The 22,027-nt window shown below is 41.4% G+C and overlaps 2 protein-coding genes across 6 annotated transcripts in view; one reads left to right on the top strand and one right to left on the bottom strand.

The window, feature by feature from the left end:
• IFT122 (intraflagellar transport 122) overlaps positions 1-12,561 on the bottom strand; it is a 71,299-nt gene extending 58,738 nt beyond the window's left edge. For all 4 annotated transcript variants that reach the window (XR_005988930.1, XR_005988929.1, XM_041762004.1 and 1 more), the window contains exons 1-3: positions 12,387-12,561; positions 4,343-4,409; positions 2,383-2,467 (exon numbers count right to left, since the gene is read on the bottom strand). Coding sequence is in view for 2 of the 4 variants with exons in the window: in XM_041762004.1 (XP_041617938.1) it covers positions 2,383-2,467; positions 4,343-4,409; positions 12,387-12,427 (193 nt within the window). In the remaining 2 variants the exon portion in view is untranslated. The remainder of the gene's footprint in view (positions 1-2,382; positions 2,468-4,342; positions 4,410-12,386) is intronic.
• A 152-nt stretch (positions 12,562-12,713) lies between these two features.
• MBD4 (methyl-CpG binding domain 4, DNA glycosylase) lies at positions 12,714-21,638 on the top strand. Of its 2 annotated transcripts, none has more exons than XM_041762007.1 (8): positions 12,714-13,001; positions 14,667-14,897; positions 15,528-16,369; positions 18,718-18,792; positions 18,870-19,004; positions 19,611-19,760; positions 20,256-20,359; positions 21,266-21,638. In XM_041762007.1, exons 1-8 carry the CDS (start codon positions 12,904-12,906, stop codon positions 21,341-21,343), a joined length of 1,713 nt encoding a protein of 570 aa, XP_041617941.1. In that variant the 5' UTR covers positions 12,714-12,903; the 3' UTR covers positions 21,344-21,638. The 2 variants fall into 2 exon arrangements, with proteins under 2 accessions (XP_041617941.1, XP_041617942.1); XM_041762008.1 differs by having other exon boundaries at positions 12,717-13,001; positions 14,672-14,897.
• Positions 21,639-22,027: the final 389 nt, after the last annotated feature.

The raw sequence follows: 22,027 nt of genomic DNA, 5'->3' as shown, positions 1-22,027 counted from the left end.
TGACTATGAGGCAAGAAATAGTATTGTTTTTGCCACTAACTTGCTGCATGATCTTAGTGAGCAGCAGGAAACTCTTTATATAGGACTGAGATGAAGATCCTGGGCTAGATCAGACTAAAACTATACTCACACAACTGTGTGTATATATAAAGAATATATATAAAGAATGTGCACTTTTCTACAAAGAAGTCTATAGTTTTCATATGATTCTCAAAGAGGCTCATCATCCAATAGCAGTTAAAAACCTGGAACCTAAATGATCTCCAAGGTTCGTTCAAGCACTGTAACATTCTGATTCTGGACCTTCTCAGCAGTAGTCACAGGATGTTATCTCTCATCCTACATCCATTTGACACATGAAAAAATTGAGACTCAGACTCAATAACTACCTCAAACTTACAGTGTCTTTGGGACTGGAACTAGGAGCCGTCGCATGCCAAAGCCCATGTTCTTCTCACTAATCCCACACAGGATAGCATGGATTTATTTTTAATTCTCAATATCAATTTCATGCACCCATTCTCTGACTACCACCTCTCCTCTTTGTCACTTCACCACATCCAGTAATCCTTCAAATCTACCAGGACCTAGAATCTCTCCACTGCACCACTTACTGTGGTACTCTAATCACCTCACGCTCCCCATTACACAGCCGACAGCTCAAAGTCAATGTATATAATCACTCCTTTGCATACATCCTCCACTCCCTTGCTCTCTTATTGCATCTTGCAAACCTACCAATCTGGTTAAATCTAACTCTCCACACTCCTGCATCTGTGCAGTTCAGAGTAGTGGAGAAAAAGACATAATCACATCAACTGATCTCACTGTCTATTGATGATCATTGTTAAGTGAGCCCTTCATGTTGCTTGCGATTTTACTATACATTCTCTCAGCCATCCTCCTAAATGGCAACTTTCCATTTTTTTCCTTTCTCCTCAACTCTGACACCTCCCTCCCCAGCCTCACTCTCAGGTGATGTTGCTTCCTATTTCACTGAAAGAATGGGAGAGAATTTCTATTAGACTCCTAATACCACATGTCTCCACCTGCCAGCACCTGTGGCAACACCCTCTACCTTCCACCATGCCACATCTAGGTCCTAGATCCCATCTCCTCTTGCCCTCTCAATGACTCTATTCTGACAAGTCCTTCCCCTTTCTCCTACAGCATTATTTCTCAAATTCAACATATTGAAAACTGAACTCCTGATCTTCCACTGTAAGTATCTCTACCTGTAACTTTTCCCATCTTAGTGGAAAACAACTCCAACATTTTCAGCAGCTCAATTCAAAATCATTGCAGTCACCTCTGATTCCTTTCTTCACACTACACACACCATCTGTCAGGCAATCCTATTGCCCCCACCTTCAAACCATATACAGAGTTTGACCACTCCTTACTACTTGCTCTGTTCCCACATCTCTCAGAGGCCTGAGCCACCATCACTAGTGTTATAAAACTTGCTTGAATGATGCTGCTTCACTGGTCTTCCTGCCCCAACTCTTACCCCTTGCAGGCTGTTTCCAAAACATCAGCTAGAGGGATTCTTTTAAAATATAAATCAGATCAGATCTCTCCTCTGCTCATAAGTCTTTAGTGGTTCCCTATTTTCACGGAGACTCTAAGTCAAAGTCCTTATGACAGCCAATGTGATCTGGCCACCCTACCCATACCTGTTACCTCTCTACCCTTATCCCTTACTGCTCCCCCTTATTCTCTCTGCCAAAGCCCCTGGAAGACACACTCTCATCTGAGGGCCTTTGCAATGGCTTTTCCTCTTACAAGGAGCTCTCTTCCCCTAGATGCCCACTACCAGAATCTCACTGCCTCTCCACCTTCAAGTCTTTGCTCAACCGTTCCAGTCTCAATAAGCCCACCTTCACCACCCTACTCATTCCCATATCCAATCCTCTGCCCCACCCAACATCCTCAACTTCCCTTATTCTGCTCTACTTCCAGCATACTTTAAATTTACTTAATTACTGGGCACCTGGGTGGCTCAGTGGTTGAGCATCTGCCTTTGGCTCAGGTTGTGATCCTGGGGTCCTGGGATCGAATCCTACATCAGGCTCCCCACAAGGGAGCCTGCTTCTCCCTCTGCCTATGTCTCTGCCTCTCTCCCTGTGTCTCATGAATAAATAAATAAATCTTTTAAAAATTTTTTCTTAATTATCTCAAGCACCTAGAACAGTGCCTGGCACATAGATGGCCCTCAATAAGTACTTGTTAACTTGGATTGAAGTCTAAGAGACTTAACTATCTTCTGCAACTGCAAGTTGTATGTTAGCTTCCTAACCATAATTAAGGAGTGACAAAGGAGAAAAATGAACAGCTATGACTCCATTTTATAGAGAGTGTAAAATCAGATCAGACTCTTACCATCCTTTGCATATGCCACACAATACACAGTATCTTTGTGTCCCTTTAGGGGCTGAAGTAAGGTGCCATCAGAGGTATCATAAACCTGGCAAAAAAGAGACAGAAGTATAGGTGGCTCAGCCAGTTAAGTATCCGACTCTTGATTCTAGCTCAGGTCATGATCTTAGGGTTGTAAGATCAAGCCCCACCTGCTACAGGCCTAAGATTCTCTTTTTCCGGGCAGCCCGAGTGGCAAAGCAGTTTAGCGCCACCTGCAGCCCAGGGCATGATCCTGGAGACCCTGGATCGAGTCCCACGTCAGGCTCTCTGTGTGGAGCCTGCTTCTCCCTCTGCCTGTATGTCTGCCTCTCTCTCTCTGTGTCTCTCTGAATAAATAAATAAAGTTTAAAAAAAAAAAAAGATTCTCTTTCCTTCTCCCTCTGCCCTTGCCCCCCTGAAAAAAAAAAAGAGAGAGAGAGAGAGACAAAGTAGATTATCCACAAGATATCCATTAGTTGGAATTCCTGCAGGTTGCTATTTTTGTTTATATAACAAAATATTTGTCAATATTCTAAATTTGTATCAAGTAAAAACTACACTGAGACATCAGAAAGAATGTGACTTAAAGTGGAGAAACCAAGGGACACCTGGTGGCTCAGTGGTTGAGCGTCTGCCTTCGGCTCCGGCTCCGGTTGGCTCACGTCATGATCCCAGGGTCCTGGGATTGAGTCATGCATTGGGCTCCCAGCAGGGAGCCTGCTTCTCCCTCTGCCTATTACCTCTGCCACTCACTCTTTGTCTCTTATGAATAAATAAAATCTTAAAAAAAAATTTGGAGAAACTCAAAAAGTAGAGGTGCCAACTCTGAATTACATGGCCAGACACATGCCATTAATCCTTGTCACTCTGTGGAACTTGTCTACAAAGTTCAATCATCTTATATGAATTTGGATATATGACCAGTCAAGCTAGGCCCTCTCAAATAAAGCCAGCTCACACAAAGAGCCAGCTACAACATGATTAAATTTTAGTACTAGCCCTGCCCCTAATATCAACGTCTGAGGACGATGTTTCATATCTGCTATCAAGAGCTTAAAAATCATAGACCTGAACTCTGAATTTACAAATTAGAGGAAATATTATAAAATCTAGTTGCAACTTGGATGTAGGATATTTTGTAGCACTGTAACATCTCTAAATATGTGGAAATTTTAAAAACACGCAATCTGAGTAATCAAGGCAAAACCCTCCAGAAACGGTTAGTGTTGGAGATGATAACCTTTGAGAAAAGGATTTGGATTGCTTACCCTGGCGAGAAGAAGTCTGAAGAACAATTTAACCAGGGTTTTAAGATTATGTAGTTACCATACAGAGAATGGAGATCAGTCAGTCTGCATATCTTGAGACAACAGAGCAAAGGGGAAGTGGACTTACGTAGGAGGAAGGAGAGCTCATACAAAGGTTTTTGGGTCAAACATAAAGAGTTCTCTGAAAATTACTTTTATATACTGGAATAGGTTCCAGAGGGAGCTTATATTCTTTGAAAATATGAAAAAAGGACAGCATCCATATGGAATTGTTTAGGTAGGCCAATGCCTAAAAGTTGGGGTCAAGCTTTCTGGCTTCTCAGGGAGGGAGCCCTTTCAGTCTTGTTGCTTGAATTTTTCAGGGGACAAAATGTGAACTGACACTAGTCCAGTTTCAAAGGCATTTTGATTAATTGTTTTCAACTTTTTTGTGGGTGTCTCAAAGTAAAGGGAAAGATTAATGACTCCAAAGGAGGTATTGTTCACAGGTTCCTATCTGATAGACAGTTTACTTACCTGTTTTAAACAGCCCATTTCCTTCCCTATTAAAAAGTAATGACTGGTTTTTCCGCCCTTGCCTTTTTTATCTTAAAAAAGGGGGGTCAAATTTCAGAGCATTTACTAGAGGGAGGGGGAAAAAAGCACTTAAAAAGGAAACTCAGACAAAATCCTACCAGTAATCTGTTTCCTGCAGCCAAAATCAGTTGCGTTCCATCAGGCTTAAATGCGAGGTCATATATACTAAACAGGAGACAAGACAAGACAAAAGGATAATTAGGAACCAAAATGATGAGGTCTGCTAATGGCCAGGAAAGCCAACTTTATCTCCATTATGAAACACTGCTTGTGTATGAGGGAGAAAAATAATGGCTTAGGATTGCATTTGGTTGCAAATTCCATTCAATCACCACACCTTGGTGGCCCATTCAATCACGATTTACTCGACAGTTAGCTTTATGTCCCAATTTCCACTTGTCCAGAAGCCAGACGCCAGAGATGATTCAAAGGGTCACAGTTGAAGGCACGGACTCTTTTATAAAGGCTGGACAAACTGAGGGCTACTAAATCCACATGTCTCTGAAAATTGGCCATTTATTAAAATATCATCATTATTTTCCAACCAATTGGACACTTAATGAATGCCTCTCTCGTGCTAGGCAGTAACAGATACAAAATGAGTAAATCACAGTCCCTCCCTGCCCTCAAGGAAATCACCATCCAGTGGGAAGGTGTGACTCAGACATATCACACACCATATGTCATCAACTCTGAAGCATATATGTTTTCACATTTTAACATATCTGAGGTGGGGATGTGTCTTATAATTGATGATATATCAGCTTCATTGAAAGCATTTTTTGCTTTCTTAGTGGCATGTAAGATAACAGTATTTTACAATCAGTGACCTCTTAGATTAGATGAAATACAGAATAATATAGAATAAAGGTTTTAGGCAGGATTCAAAGGAGAAGGATCAGTGTTCTGATTTGGAGAAAGGATGAAAAAAAGCTTCACGAAGAAAACAGTATGTGGAAAAAGCAGGGCTTTTGAGACATGCAGGAGGAGATTTGGAGAGGGTAGCATTTCAGGCAGAGAAAAGAGAACAAGCGAAGACATGAGGGTGGGGAATAGCAAATAATCTAAATAATTGAATTTGACTGAAACATTTGGCTATGCGCAAGGCGGTAGAGAAAGATCAGGCTAGAAAAACAGACTACAGCCATATTACAATGATTCTTGAATGCCCCAGGCAGAGGATTTCATTAGTTCAGGGGACTCTAGTAAGAATGTGCTATACAGCACTGCCAGGAGAGCCTATTGTAAAGGTGTAGCATAGGATACATTTACTGATACCTGCAGTAATCTAGACTTATAGACTCTGGGGAAGAGTACTTGGAGCATGTTCCAGAGATACTCTGTGCTGAGCTCTTCAAATGCGTTATTTTATTTCATCTTCACAATTCCATGAGGTAAGAATTATTACTCAGTTTTGTAGTTGAGGACACTGTAGCTCAGAGAAGTCAAGTATTTCACCCAAAGTCACACAACCAACAAATGGCAGGGCCAGAATTTTAACTTGGGTCTGACTCTGGAATCTGTGCTATACTGCCTTCCACTCTCTTGAACTATTATCAAATATGACAAATCTGTTATTCTTAGTACTTTAACAGTGACAGTGGCTAACATTAATTAAGCATATCTATTTACTGTGTGTGCTAAGTACAGTTTAAATGCTTTACATGTATTAGCTCACTTAATCCTCACAACCCTATACCTATTCAGTAGATGAGAAAAATTAAGACCCAGAGAAGTAACTTGCCCGAAAAGAAACTGCTGAGTGGAGGTGGCACCAGAATTCAAACCCAGGTAGTCCTTAGGCTCAAAAGCCCAGGCTGTAACCATGATGATTTGTGGCCTTCATTTTCATTATTATTAGCATATGCTATAGCTGGCAAAAGAATTAGCAGTGGTTTTCACACTCTATCAATATGAAAAAAAAAGGCATTACATGGAGAATTCAGAAAGTTTTTTATTTGGTTTTATTGACCTCAGAAGCTTCCTTTAACAAAAATAATTCTTAAAAAAATAATAATAACTCTTTACATATATTCAACAGCTGGCTGATGGAGAAGCTGGAACCAGTGTGGGCATCCCTCTTGATAGAAGCAAACACAGACAGAGTTCTTCAGCTTCCTCACTATTACATGTAATAGATCTGGGCCTTACTGCTTCCTGGGCTTTCTTTCTCTGAGCCTAGGGAAAAAAGTACCTGGTGCGTATCACATTCTGAAGAGACACAGGGCAGTAAAGTGAAAATTAGAAGGGACCTGGATCCAGAAGAACCAATGTCCTGTCCGAGCTTTTGTGCTTACCTGCAAAACAAAGCTAGAGAGCTGCCCTCCCACCTCTGGCTGCACAGGTCACCTGAAACCTGTGGGTTGCTATGATGAGGTACCAGATTTTGGAGAACATCTGTACCTCTCTTTTAAAGTCATCCTTGGTCATGTAGCTTCCTTTTTTCACCTGGCTCAGTGGGTTAAGCATCTGACTCTTGGTTTTGGCTCAGGTCATGATCTTTGGGTTAGAGGACTGAGCTCTGTATCAGGTCCACGCTCAGCATGGGGTCAGCTTGAGTTTCTCTTTCCCTCTCCCTCTGCCCCCCTCCCCCACTGGTTCTCTCTCTCTCTCTCTCTCTCTAAAATGAATAAATAAGTCTTTTTTTAAAAAAGTGGTTCCCGTGGATATCTTCTTCATAAAGGTCATTTGGGGTTGAATTCTCAGAAAATCATTTGAGTGTCTGATTTGGGCCAAGCTTTAAACTGTCTTCCTCTCAAATGTAAAAATTCATTTTCTCTAAATGTCTTGAAATTTCCCTTCCTAAAGTATAATATAATATTCAATTTATCCCAATCTAAACTCTTAATGTACTTAGGATCTGTATAATTCATTGTAGTTCTGAATTATTATTTTTTTAGCTCTGAATTATATTATCTTCTATATTTTACACTGTTTCAAATACAATCTTGTCTCCTTAATTATAGTCATGTGAAGTTCAAGGGCAAGGACCCTATTTTAGACATTTGTGGGTCCACCAGGCATGGCAGTGTCCTAGACACAAAATGAATATAATCGACAAACTGACAATATCTTAAACCTGTCAGACTTTTAATTACATCATGAGACCATGAAACTGAATAAAGGAAACCTCATTTAAAATGGAGTCGATAGGGGATCCCTGGGTGGCGCAGCGGTTTAGCACCTGCCTTTGGCCCAGGGCGCGATCCTGGAGACCCGGGATCGAATCCCACGTCGGGCTCCCGGTGCATGGAGCCTGCTTCTCCCTCTGCCTATGTCTCTGCCTCTCTCTCTCTGTGTGTGTGTGACTATCATAAATAAATAAAAATAAAATAAAATAAAATGGAGTCTATAGGCCAGAAGGGGGAGCTCTCATGGTGTACTACTTGCTGCAGCCCTTTGAAGACTCAGCAGGAAGAAGCCTATACCTTACTTAGCTAAAGGAAGATTTTTCACCTCGCCCAGCAAGAGCCCAAGCAATGAGAGACTGTCACAACTCAACCAATGAAAAGCCACGACACTTTGAGCTCCTAGTTTACTCCAATGGACTTTTTGTTTATAATGGCCCCTCCCAACTTCCTCCTTTCGTCTAAGAGTGTTCCTCTCCCTTGTTTTCTGAGTGTGAGTGTTTCACCATAGCTTTCTTCCAAATTGCTATTCCTCTCCTATTCCTGAATGAACCCACTTTACTGGTAAAATAATTGGCTGTTTTGTTTTCAAGGTTGACAAGATCACAGAAACTCAGAATTGGGAAAGACCCTAAAACTTGTCAGGTAGTCCAGCTCCCCTATTGTGGCACTAATTCCCTATAAGATGGCCATCCAACCTCTGAACACTCCCAGGGCTGGAGAGCTCACCAGTCTGCAGGCAGTTTATTGTATAAAGGATGGCTCTCTCTCTTTTAAGAGAAAGATACACTGTCAAATTCCATTGCAGAAAGACAGAGGGCAAATACTGCAAATTGTCCTCTGCCAACCTTTTGTCCACCCTACTTTAAAAATTGAAGTCCCAAGGTGCCTCTCCAAACCCTGCACAATTTGACCCAGGCACAGTTACTTGCTTTAAGTCTTAGGCAATTTATGTCACCTTTTTAAGTCTCATTTTCTTCATCTGTAAATGGGGGTAACAATCCCAACCTGTTGTCGTAGAGATTAAATAAAATAATGGATAAAAACGCTGTCTAGCCTATAGCATGCACTCAGTAAATACTAGCTGATGTAACTGGAGGGTAATAGCAGATGCTGTCCTGACTAGAATAAGGTAGGCTATTCAAATAAGGCATCATAGTTGAGATAAACCTGGAGCAGTGCTTTTAAGGAGGAAAGGAGAGAGTTCAGGGAAGAATAAGAGCATTTGGAAAGAGTTTTGGATAGGAAAACGGGAGTTTTCAGCTGAAGGGGAAAGCATAAGTTAAATGTTAGCAAGCAGTGGGTGAGCAGGGAGGATGAGCAGGGCTACCTAGTTAAATACACAATCTTATGTGGAAGGGAACTGGGAGTCAATCTCGGATTATGAGGTAGAATAATGGATTAGAGTAGCAGGACTAAAAATGAGAAATCCTGATACCACATGAAGTTTAGACTGGAAATCAAAAAGCAGACCAGGAGACAGTGGCTGGTTTAGTGGTAAAGGACTAATCTTAGACATCTGGAGTCTCTCAGTTCTACTATCCCCTATTTTTAAATACTTTTTTTGTTTTATCTTATTCTGGGCTTCCAGCTGGCATATGTAGCTGCCACCAGGATTGCTGGTCTATAGGACCCCTATAGTCCCTAATCTTATACGTTGTTTCAAACCCATAATGGGCCAAAACCCAAATAACCAATCTTCACTCATTATTCATTCACTCACTTATTCATGAATACATCTATCCATCAAATAGTCACACCAAACACTGATTTGTCTAGGATCTGGAGTATGACTTAGAAATGAATAAGCAAAAAAAAAAAAAAAAAAAGAAATGAATAAGCAGGGGCAGCCTGGGTGGCTCAGCAGTTTAGAGTCACCTTCAGCCCAGGGTGTGATCCTGGAGACCCAGGATCGAGTCCCATGTTGGGCTTCCTGCATGGAGCCTGCTCCTCCCTCTGCTTGTGTCTCTGCCTGTCTTTCTCTATGGGTCTCATAAATAAATAAATAAATAAATAGTCTTTAAAAAAAAAGAAATGAGTAAAAAAAAAAGAAATGAGTAAGTAGCAGCCATTGCTTTTAAGGGGTTTATAGACTTCTGGGATAAACAGATGCACAATAACTCTTAAACTAGACACATTCTAAGTGCCACAAGAGAGGAATGAACAAAATTCTATGCCAGCGGTTGAAAACTGGGAGCAAATCAGGCTGTATCTAGCCAGCAAATATTTTGTTTGGCCCACATGGTGTTTTATTTCGGTCTTAGATTAGTTGCCAACACTTAAAAATTAGGGCATTTCACATAAAAATCCAAATTCATAGCTTTTGGTTAAACAGGAAGATCTGGGCACACTAGGCCAAGTTCCTGCAGGATAGTAATTGACAGGAGCTGAGCAAAAGCTGCCCCTTTTCGGCAGAGCATGAGATCTCTAGTTTGCCATACTCCTTGCCACTCCTTCTTATTCTCTGACATCAAAGTCAAATGTTCAAGGTGCTAGGTATCAGCAGCTTGTGGTGGGTACTTTCATAATAGAGTTAAGAAAAAAGTAAAAATAATTTTTTAATTTATTTTTTATTTTATTATTTCTTTTTAAGTAGGCTCCATGCCCAGCATGGAGTCTAACATGGGGCTTGAACTCAGGACCCTGAGATCAAGAACTGGGCTGAAATCAAGAGTCAGACACTAAACCAACTGAGCCACTCAGGCGCCCCAAAGAATTTTTTTAAACCCAAATTTCTATTAAAAGTAGAAGTGGGGCAGCCCAGGTGGCTCAGCGATTTAGTGCCACCTTCAGCCCAGGGTGTGATCCTGGAGACCTGGGATCGAGTCCCACCTCAGGCTCCCTGCATGGAGCCTGCTTCTCCCTCTGCCTGTGTCTCTGCCTCTCTCTCTTGTGCTCTGTGTCTCTCATGAATAAATATATAAAATTTTTAACAATAATAATAAAAGTAGAAGTGAAAGATATACTGGTAGGGCTATTCGTTTCAAGAGAAGTGGGGTGTAGAATCGCAGAATACTCCTAGCACAGACAGACAATTCCTTGAGTTTAAGATGCAAATAAACAGGGGCAGCTAGGGTGACTCAGTGGTTTAGCGCCGCCTTCAGCCCAGAGCCTGATCCTGGAGTCCTGGGATCGAGTCCCGGGATCAAGTCCCCCATCGAGCTCCCTGCATGGAGCCTGCTTCTCCCTCTGCCTGTCTCTGCCCCTCTCTCTGTCTCTCATGAATAAATAAATTCTTAAAAAAAAAAAAAAAAGATGCAAATAAACATGTTCCATTATATTGCTCGCCTGCTTCTTGCAGGCATTTGGGCTTGCAACCTCTGTAACATGAGGGAAAAAAATTTTTTTAAGGATTTATTTTTGTTTATTTATAAGAGAGAGAGAGAGAGAGAGAGAGAGAGAGGCAGAGAGACAGGCAGAGGGAGAAGCAGGCTCCATGCAAGAAGCCCGACGTGGGACTCGATCCCGGGACTCCAGGATCACGCCCTGGGCCAAAGGCAGGTGCGAAACCGCTGAGCCACCCAGGGATCCCCAACATGCGGAAAAATTAAGGCAGTAGCTAACAGTATTGGCTTTGGAGTGAGAAAAAAGCTGGCTCCACCACTTACTTGCTGTGTGTGTGACCTTGGCGAATTAGTTACCCTCTCTCTGTGCTTCAGTCTCTCTGTGCTTCAGTTTTTAAGTAAAATAGAGGAACAGTACCTACCTCAGAGGGCTGTTGTAGAATGACAGTGAGATAAAAGACACGAGGTTCTTACCCAGGACCTGGCGTGTAGTAAGCATTAGCTATTACTAGTGCAGAGCACAGGCGAGAGAGAAACCATAATCGAAGGGAGCACTATAGAATATTCAGGATTTTAATGTGAGGAGAGGAGGAAAGAAGGCATGCTTTCTGCACGCAGAAATGACTAAGCAAAGACAAGAGAGGGAATGGCAAAGGTCCCATTCCAGTGGCCAAAACAGAGGCTGCATCATGAAGCTTGTAAAGATCAGCTAGGAAGATTTTCAAGGTCAGGTTGAGAGGAACTATCCAATAAGAACTATCCAATTTCCTAAAAGGTTTCATTGTAGGATGGTTTTAGCTGATGAAAATCGAATAGGACATTAAAGGCACCCCGGGGGGCTCAGGGGTTGAGCTTCTCTGCCTTTGACTCCAGTCATGATCCCCAGGTTCTGGGATCGAGTCCCACATCAGGTTCCCCGCAGGGAGCCTGCTTCGCCCTCTGCCTGTGTCTCCACCTCTCTCTCTCTCTCTCATGAATAAATAAATAAAATCTTAAAAAAAAAAAAAAAGACATAGGACATTAACATCGACTCCTGAGACGAGAAAGGCATTCTCTTTTGATTCTGGTTCCAAGCTTCTGATGCTTTTCACCTCAAGCACCCCTCGGACCTCGCTGGCTAAGCGCCCGGCTCTCCAGGACGCACCAGAGGCCGAAAGGCGTCCCAGCCACGGTCTGGCGCTACAACCTATCACCACCGTTTTTGTTTCTCCCAACTCTGTCCATGTATCTCACAGCAAGTGATACTTTCAAATATGGAGCAGTAAAGTTTCTTTCCTTGTAAAACCATAAAGTGTGCACAATCACAATTGAGTGAACATCGGTGATGCGTGGGAGAAAAACGCCAGGTAACCAAGAATTTGGGTCCTACATGCATGTGGCAAAAAATTGTGACGCTTTTGAGGAACCTTGTCACGGGAAATAAGATGAAGCCGGGAAGGATTCCGACAGGCCCAGACTGTGATTCTGTGTAAAATCGCCTCCACCGGCCACAGCCTCACGCGTCGTACAGCCCCCACCCCCACCCCCGCCGCTCCCTCTCCAGGCCTCAGTTTCTCCATCCGCAAAGGGGTAGGAGGGCCACCCTGCAGTCGCTCAGACCCGAGGTTCAGGGCCCTCAGCCCAGGCCGCGGGCCCGTTGCCTCTGGCAACCACGGGGGTTCCCGCAATGGTTCCCGCCAACCCCGCCAGCGCTCAGCCTCCCGCTCCTCCCGGACTATCCCGCTGCTCACCACAGCTCGGCTTTATCCCTCCACGTCAACACGGCCCTCATCGCGGCTTCCCTCACGCCTCAGGCCCCTCCTCCCGCCTCAGCAACAGGCCCCACTCCACCAGCCCCTTTGGCTACCTGCGCTACCCCTAGCAACGCACATGCGCAGTGAGCCTCGTGGGCTCGGCCGAATTCCGAGTGCGCAGGCCTAAAAGGCAGGGCTAGGAAAGGAGCAAAAGCCGAGACCGCAAGGAGCGCAAGAGGAGTCTGCGCAACGAGGGCGCGCGCGACCGGCGGGAGAGGGCGGGGAGCGGTACGTCATCCGCGACCGAGGATTTGATTGGCTGAACCGTGGAAATGGCGGCCTGGCCGAGGGGCGGCTGAGGAGCTGCGGTGGAGCCTGACAGGCTTCCCCACCTTCCGCTCTTGGTTTCAGCCTAGTGCTCTGAACTGAAGGAGTTTTGCTTCTGAGTCCACTGTGCTCCGAGGGCGTGGCAGCTTCTCGGCCCGTTGCTGCCGTTGAAGCCCCCTGGAAGGGCATGGCTGGGATGGAGAGTGCGAGCATGGGGGACTGCGGAGCTGCCCCCTCGGTCACCTCCCCTGAGCGCTTGGCCCCAGACCGGCCCTGGGACCTCCGGCAAGTGATGGTCCCTTTCGGGACTCCTTTTCACCATCTGTAAAATGGGAGCGGGGGGAGGGTGGGTAGACGGCGGGTGGGCCTCGACAGATCTTGAGATCTGTCAGGGTTAGTTACTCGGAGCTTTGGCTGTAGCTCAGGACCTCTTCCAGCGGGTTCAGCCCTGGAGTGCATCCTGCTTCGTTAGCCGGGATGACGAGGGAGCTTTTGTGCACGGGGAGCAAGGAGAGGTCAGCTTGGATTGGAGGATCCTGGGAAGACCTTGGAGATGTCATGTTACGCAGCCCATGGTGCCCACAAAATGGATCCTATAGGGAGTTACAGGTGCGCCCGGTGGCTCAGTTGGGGTCACGCGTCTGCCTTCAGCTCAGGGCATGATTCCAGAGTCCTGGGATCGAGCCCCGCATGGGGCTTCCTACTCTGCTGTTGGCCCTGCTTGAGCTTCCCGCCCCCCCCCCAAGTAAATAGAAAAGTCTTTAAAAAGGGGGGAAAAAAGTTAAAGATAGCCACAGTCTTGTTTCGAATACAGTACTTGTATATGTGGGATAAGGGGCTGAGATGATTTATCTTTTTTCCAAAATTTAATCCTCAGAATTACCTTAAAAAAAAAGTATTACCTCCTTTTTACAGATGCAACAAGAAGACATTTAGAGGTTAAGGAACTTGCTCTTGGACACATAGCTAGCAAATGATAGAGTTGCAATTTAAACCCAGTCTGTTGACTTTTAAAGTTTCTCCTGTTTTCACCAGGCTTCAGTTTCCTTGTTCCTAAAATGTGAACTACATAATTTCTTAAGATCCACCCAGTTCCCCAAAATTAACCTCAAATTACTTAAGAAGAAGTAATTCTAGAATTAGAATCATTAGAAGTGATTCAAATTCTAGCCACTAGCTCTTGCTTAGCTTCCCTATTCATAGAAAAGAAGTTGGGTTAGATATCTCTATAGACCCATCCAACTTTTAAAATGTGATGTAGTGATTAGGATACATACTACTGAAGTTTTGAATGATATTACAGGGGGAGAAGTAGTAGACCAAGATTTAGTGGAGCCAGGTTCTGCTATCAATTTTGCAAGTAACTTAAATCTTCCTGTCACTCAATTTTGTCAATAAAATTAGAGTAACTTTTGTCCTACCTACCACACAAGGTTATCATGAGAGTAGAAGAGATTTGAAGACTCTTACCAGAAAGTATTTACCTTTTTGTTACAACCTCCAAAGAAGAAAGTAATAGACACTCTCCCCCAGAAGACTGCAGATATATATAAAATTTTTACCTCACTTATTTGGGGAGAAGGAGGGTGTCTCATTGACTTTAAGCAGTTCTGTTGATCCCAGGTTATGAGCTCACCTATTGGTTCATATTTTTAAATGTATGCCAAATGTCACCAGAAATTTATGTATAATAGCCCTATTCAGTGATTAACAGCAACAAAAAGTTTCTAGGGAATATCTTGAGCTTTTCATTGTGCAGAGACTTCCAACCCTAAATAAGCCATGTTGGAGGACAGGAAGATACATAGCATAAGACTGTACATGCTGACTTTAATCTCTCCTGTAGTCTAAATAGTCCATATGGTTCCTGCTCTGCCATGGGTTGAAATTGAATAAGTAGAGGAAAATAAATTTTAAATGAGCTAATCACTCCGACTGTGTTTTTTTCAGTGAAGAAGTTGGTACTCTGGGATCAGAAAGAGTGGGAGAAGATGAGAAACAAGTGCTGATAAAAAGCAACAGTGAGTGTAATCCCCTGCTGCAAGCATCCATGGTTTCTGCTCAGACTGGTGATACTACAATAACCGAATGCCATAAGACTGTCCCATGTGGATGGGAAAGAGTTGTGAAGCAAAGGTTATCAGGGAAAACAGCAGGAAGATATGATGTGTATTTTATCAGGTGAGTATTGCAAGGTGGTACAGATAGTACAGCCAAATCATTTTATCTAGATAGGTAGTAGGAAAGCATCACAGGAATCTTGGCTTTTTTCTATTCTTTTTTTTTTTTTTTTTTTTTAAAGAATAAAATCTTAAATAAAATTATTTATTCAGGAGAGACACAGAGAGAGAGAGAGAGAGAGAGAGATGCAGAGACACAGGCAGAGGGAGAAGCAGGCCGGGATCAGGTGCTGGGCTGGAGGTGGCGCTAAATCCCTGAGCCACCCGGGCTGCCCTGGCTTTTTTCTATTCTTACCAGAAAACAATAGTTTTAGAATAGTTATAGTTATAGAATCTATTCCTTGAGTGTTACCGGTTAGTTATGTCAAGTGATTTGGGGACATGTATACATCTTCTACTGCAAATGGTTGCCCTTAAATTTGTAAATTTGTAAATAATTGTAAAATTATTTTATACTATCACAGAGGAAACTATTTAAAAGTACCACTTTATCACTTTAAAAAAAATTCAAATGACAAATACCCATGGAGACATTTGGAAATTATTAATTAAAATCTGAAATGTGGTCCAATTCTTTTTAAAAGTCACTTTTATTTACTAGCAATAAATTTTCTTTAATATCATTTTCTAGCCCACAAGGACTGAAGTTCAGATCCAAAAGTTCACTTGCTAAGTATCTTCACAAAAATGAAGAGACTTCTCTTACGCCAGAAGATTTTGATTTTAGTGTTCTTTCTAAAAGGGGCAGCATCAAGTCCAGATATAAAGACTGCAGGCTAGCACCCGTGACATGCCAAATGCAAAATGAGAGTAACAGTTCAAACCGGAACCTCAGGACACGAAGCAGGTGGAAAAAAGATGTCTTTCCTCTACCAAGTGGTAGTTTGGAATTGCAAAAGAGCAGAAGACTGTCTAATTCTAAAGAAGATGAAGGTGTTAATGATGTTGACTCCAGAAAAGTTAGAAAGTCCAAAGGAAAGGTGACTGTTTTGAAAGAAATTCGAATTAAGAAAACTAAAACAAGGTGCCGGAAGGGTCCTCCAGATTCTACTCAAAGTAATAAGAAAAGAAAATCTGAGTATAAAAAGGCAGATACTGAAAGTGAACCTGTTGCACGAGAAAGTCGGCTTGATAAAACACTCTCCATTTCTGATGCTGGAGCAAGCAACAAGACCCTCAGTGTGACTAATGAAGAAAAGAGACTTGTAAAAGAACAATCATTGAGTTCAGGATCAAATTTTTGCTTTGAACAAGTAACTTCTGGCTTTATAAACAAATTATGTTCAACCGAAGAAGCAGAACACAACAAGAAATGTCAGGAAACCTTTTTAGAATCTGAGGAAATAAAATCAAAAGTAGAAGTTGGGGAAAGGAAGGAACATTTGCATACTGACATTTTAAAATGTGGCTCTGAAATGGACAACAGCTGCTCACAAACTGAGAAAGATTCTGTTTCTGTGAAAATATGTCAAGGTATTCAGAGCACTAAAGCTGCTAATGAGCGTGTGATAAGTTTATACTTCCAGATACTAGGTTTTATGTCTGTACTGTTAGGATGTGGGAACAGAATGAAGAAATAGAACCAAATATCTAATACATTCTACCAATTGATCCTAGTACCTTATTTAACCAATCTTTAAACCCTTTGCTCCAACATAGAGGGAATTGGCTGCCTACTACCTTGATACTCCCAGCTAAGGAGAAGTGTGCCATTTACAGCTGCTACCATCTCTCCCTGGTGTGACAGCTGGGACTCTCCTCAACAGTGCTTTCTCTTCCCATTTTCTTTCCAGCCAGTAATAATATTATGCCTTTAGGGAAAATGAAAGGCTTCACTTGTGAAAAGGTTTGAGGAAGACTCCTTTTAATGTGTAAACTGGTTGAGAATATTCAGTGTCTACTCTTTTGCACCACTCCCATTATTTATTCCTGATGTATGACTTCCAATTTCATTTTGTACATATCATAGTCATTTTTATCTTCTATTATAATGTAATGCTTCTCTAAAGTGTTTTAGAGCTCTAAATAATTCAAAACTGTAATCACATAGTTCATCTATTATTTGTAATATGCTCTTAATACAGAGTTTGGAGCTTAGCAGTTTTGCCTTTATAATACCTCAGTGAATAAAAAATAAAAAGAAGTCCTTTGAGCAGCCCTGTATTAGTTATTCATTATGCCATTATGGTATAATGAATAACTCCTTTAAAAAAGAAGAAGAATTTTACTTAAAGTCATGTTGGGAGACAGCCAGGGAAAATTGGTGGAGCAAGGGGTTAGACTTGATTCCTGTTCTCTGTCCCACTCATGATTTTATGTTTTTGTTGTGACTGGAATTCCTTTCCCTTTAATGGAAGATGACCGTATATACCTAGGAACTGCTTAAGAACTCAAGTCTGTCCTTTAAATACTTTAAGCTTCTTAGAGCTTTGAGGTTTGTGTAGCTTTATAGTGGGCAAATAAAATATTAAAAACATACTTTCGTGACCAAAATGGAAGTATCCTATTCATCCTATACATAAAGAAGTTCTCAAGACAAGATGAAGTACTCTTAGTTTTGTCCAGTGGAATTGTAAACACTTTCCCATTGGCTTAGTTGGAAATTGCCAGGGAAACTGAGCTTCAGTCTCCTAGTAACAAAAGACACTAGTTAATAATTATTTATAGGAATCCACAGAAGAAATTATCAGGTAACTAGTAAGAGCAGTTTCCTTTATTCTCTTCTTTTACTTTCTACTAGGCTTTGCCTGTTTGAACGAGAATAGCAAAAAAAACAGCTGATTATCTGGAAAGCTGGATGCCTATCCCAATCTGTAGTCAGTCCCACTCTCATTTTGGGATTATTGTTTAATTTCTAAGCCTTAGTTTGTTTATCTGTAAAATAGAGGTTATAATCCTCACCAGTCTAGTTTTTCATATCAAGAATATTGCAAAGTAAAATGAGAAGTGAAAAAGATGGCTTCACGCTATACAAATGCAAGGTATTAATAACTGACATTCAAATTTAGAGGGTAAGGCTTTGGAGGGTATTAAATGTGATTTTAGAAACTTGGGAAGCCCGATAATGCTGGTCAAATAGTCTTTGTTACATTAACTGAACTTCTGAGTAGATCATGTTCTCAGTATTCCAATGTCCAAATCTTAGGTTTTTTGGAAAGCTCTGTTTCGTCTGTGTCCTTTTTTGTTTTTTTATTAAGTGTAAAAGCATTCACTGCAGAAATTTTGGAAAATATAGAAAATTAAGGGAGAAAAGAAAGATTAGCAACAAACATACCATTTTGGTTTATTTCACTCTGTATTCTTTTTTAATTGTGATATATAGAATATTATTTTTGCACTTAAAAGTTAAGTGGGAGAAAATATGCATGATGTAGTCTCAAAATGTTTTAATGACCACATTGTACAAACGTGTCATAATTTAAAGTATTCCATATTATTTCTAATTTTTCAGTACTAGGAACTCTGAACATAAATCACAGAGTACTAGTGTTAACAGAGTGGTTAAAGTTATGGACTCAGAAGCCTGGATTTGAATTTCAGCTCAGACACTAGCTGTGGAACCCTGGCCACGTTACTTAATTTTTTTTTTCCACGTTACTTAATTTATCTTTACTCAATGTCCTTATCTGTGAGGCGAAAGTAAACTGTACCTAGCTTGTAGGTCATTAGTAGGATTGAGCTGGTTAATTTTTGTAAAGTGCTTAGAATAGTGCCTGGCAAGTACTAAACACTTTATAATAGTAGTGTGTTATTTGCACCCCTGAATATTTCTCTAGGCTAAGCCATAGCTTCTATAAACAATGTTCATTATTCTTTTTCAGAAGATACAATTCCACGGACACAAATAGAAAAAAGGAAAACAAGCCTATATTTTTCCAGCAAATATAACAAAGAAGGTATCCCTTTCCCAATCAGAAAATCAGATTTTAAATCTGTTTCAGGTGTGCAGCTCTGATGTGGTATGTTTGTTTAGTTCTTAGCCCCCCACGACGCAAAGCTTTTAAGAAGTGGACACCTCCCCGGTCACCTTTTAATCTCGTGCAAGAAACACTTTTCCATGATCCATGGAAGCTCCTCATTGCTACCATATTCCTCAATCGGACCTCAGGTTTGTAGATTATTTTAATCTTTATTTCAGAGACAGTATAATGGGGAGAAAGAGCACTGGATTCATTAAGAGGTCTGAGTTCAAGTTTAAGTTTGACTCTATGTGACCTCAGGCAAGGACTTCTCCTTTCAGCGCTCAAACTCTTCACCTATGAAGAGGTTAAACTAAATACATCCAGAGCCTTTTTAGCACTATTGGCATTTATTTTCTACTTGCAAATTAGTTTCTTCGGTCAGCCGTGAAAACCAGTTACTTAACATTCCTCCACCCTCTGCCGTGTGTAAAAGCATTTCTTTTTTATTGAGTACTTTCTTTATTGCCATTGGCACTTTGTATTCTTTATGCTTTTATACTAGTTATCTGATGACTGGATTATTTGAAAACTAATAATCAGGCAAGGCTAAGTATCTATATGATTTAGCCTATTAGCCAAATAACCAATAATGTTAGCTTTTGACTCTGAAGGTGGTCACCGATTCAAGTAATGGCTTCTCATCAGAGGTTTAAAAAGAAAACCCTCTATATGAGATTTCTAGATGAGGAAGTACCTGAACTTAAAAACAATCCATCCGGAGGCTTGTAATCACAGTTACTTTTACTTCCCAGGCAAAATGGCAATCCCTGTGCTCTGGGAGTTTCTAGAGAAGTACCCTTCGGCTGAAGTAGCAAGAACTGCAGATTGGAGAGATGTATCAGAACTCCTTAAACCACTTGGTCTCTACGATCTTCGAGCAAAAACCATTATCAAGTTCTCAGGTACTTTTCCTTTATGCCCAAAGGAAAGAACATACACTGTGCCTATTTAAGAGAGCCACACCTTAAACTTTAATGGCCTCGAATACTACATTAATAGAGGTTATTCAGCTCAAGCACTGAAGGCATTTAAAAACAGTCCACTTGCCCCAAACCACAGTCTTTCATTGACCCAAGCAATAAATCTTTGCCCAACACTGTGGCCATCTTGGCAGGATTAGGGGAAGCAGTGAAGCAGAAAGCCCCCTTGACCTTAAGGTCTTTGCCTCTTGTCTAGTTAGCACAGCCCAAAATAATATTGGGTAATAAGTGGCAGGTGAGAGGTTCAGATGAGTGCTGTGGGAATTCAGAAGAAAGAACCATCAGAACTGGGGTTGTTAGGAAAGATTTTTTGCTGTCCCTTTCTGCTGTTGTCACCATCCAGCTCTGCATCTCCACATATTTAGGGAAAGTATCTTTCTAGAGGTTGACCTGCTACGTGAGGTGTTGTATTTTCAGATGAATATCTAACAAAGCAGTGGAGGTATCCGATTGAGCTTCATGGGATTGGCAAATACGGCAATGACTCTTACCGAATTTTTTGCATCAATGAGTGGAAGCAGGTAAGGCCTACTCTCAGCCGTATGTCCAACACATTTTGTCTGGGAGGCAAAACAAGTCCATCCTTATAACTAAACTATTTCTTGGGCACATGTACTATCACCATCACAACAAGTTTTGTTCCAAGCTTGAGGGGCAAGTGGTGGCATGGGGCTATTGACAACAGTGAGAGAGGATCCATAGACACTCCCAACTCCATAAAGACTCCTTGGTTTGGCCTCTGACTGACCTCCAGCCCTGTGCGGTTATTCTCATTCATGCATAGTCTAAGCCTGACGTGGTTCTCCTGTCACAGTCCTACTAGCCTTCAGAAATATACCACTGAAAGAAAACAGCAGGTTTGGGTTTGGAATGTATGCTTGTTGTATTTCTCCTACTGGTCTCAGACTGGTTTTGTGGTCAATGGGGCCTACTTTAGCTACCCAGTCAATTTGGTATGCCATGCCCACGGATAACCAGAAGGTGTCCTGGCAGCTGGCGGGTACTGCCAGGTGGCCTGGTACACTGCCCTCTTGGTCCGTGACTTGCCCTAAAGCATTCAGCCAGCAGGTCTGGTGAAACCCATCCCTGCTCCACCATTTATTGTGACCTGAGTAATCCATGTAATTCTCAGGTCTATAACTTCCTACTGGAAAATGGTATATTAATACTTGACTCATGTTATCACCACCCTGCGTGGTATGTCATGGTGAAGATCAGTACTGAATTGGAAAGTATTTTGTGAAAGATTACCTTAATGTAAGATACAATTTTAAGCATTCATGAATCCAGTTAGGTTGAAGGTTCTAATTTTCAGGTATAGGCTATCATATTGTTGATATATTGTTCCCCTCCCATACCTTTAAAAAATGTATTTCTGACAAACTTAGGTAAGGCCTCTATCTCCTAATGTGTTATATTTCTTCCAGGTACACCCTGAAGACCATAAGTTAAATAAATATCATGACTGGCTTTGGGAAAATCATGAAAAATTAAGTCTGTCTTAAAATTCTCTGAAATTTTCAAACTCATTTTCTGTACGTTACTTTGCATTTGATTCTTAAGAGCTCCATTAAGCACAACCAACCAGATTTAATTAGTCCAACTGGAAACATAATGCAGGTTTTCTTAATGTCTATAAAGCTGCTAGATCTTTGCTACTGAACGTACTAGGACATGTTTTGAGTTTGTTTTTTTTTTTAAATAAATTGTTAAATAAAAATAAATAAATAAAAATAAATTGTTATTTGACAAAAATCCTAAAAATGTAAATGTCTTTTCCAATAATAAAATGTGATCTGATGTTGAAAAAAAACTTTCGTAAACTCTCAATAATACAAAGCAGATTTATATCAATGTTTCTTTTTTTTTTTTTTAAGATTTTTAATTTATTCACTCATGACAGACACACAGAGAGAGAGAGGCAGAGACACAGGCAGAGGCCTCATTCAGGGAGCCTGACGTGGGACTTGATCCCGGGTCTCCAGGATCACACCGCGGGCTGAAGGTGGCCCTAAACCTCTGAGCCACTGGGGCTGCCCTCTATTGATGTTTCTTAAGGAAAGATTAGACTTTCTGTTCTCTTTCTATAAAAATCCAATAACACAGTTGTTACATAAGATGCAAAGAGTTTGCAGCCAAATATGTAGGAAAAGATATTACAGGGTACATTAGGCACTTAATATTTTTAC

Source organism: Vulpes lagopus, chromosome 7 (genome assembly GCF_018345385.1).
Source record: "Vulpes lagopus strain Blue_001 chromosome 7, ASM1834538v1, whole genome shotgun sequence".
NCBI classification, from domain to species: domain Eukaryota; kingdom Metazoa; phylum Chordata; class Mammalia; order Carnivora; family Canidae; genus Vulpes; species Vulpes lagopus.
The sequence above is the reverse complement of the archived record's forward strand: the minus strand, read 5'-3'. Positions and strand labels throughout refer to the sequence as shown.

What these genes read in the sequence shown, in the direction of transcription:
- MBD4 (XM_041762007.1), top strand. Translation starts at nt 12,904, where the DNA reads ATGGCTGGGATGGAGAGTGCGAGCATGGGGGACTGCGGAGCTGCCCCC. An exon ending in TTCTGTGAAAATATGTCAAG is followed by an intron (nt 16,370 to 18,717) that starts GTATTCAGAGCA and finishes ATTCTTTTTCAG; the next exon opens with AAGATACAATTCCACGGACA. An exon ending in GCATCAATGAGTGGAAGCAG is followed by an intron (nt 20,360 to 21,265) that starts GTAAGGCCTACT and finishes TATTTCTTCCAG; the next exon opens with GTACACCCTGAAGACCATAA.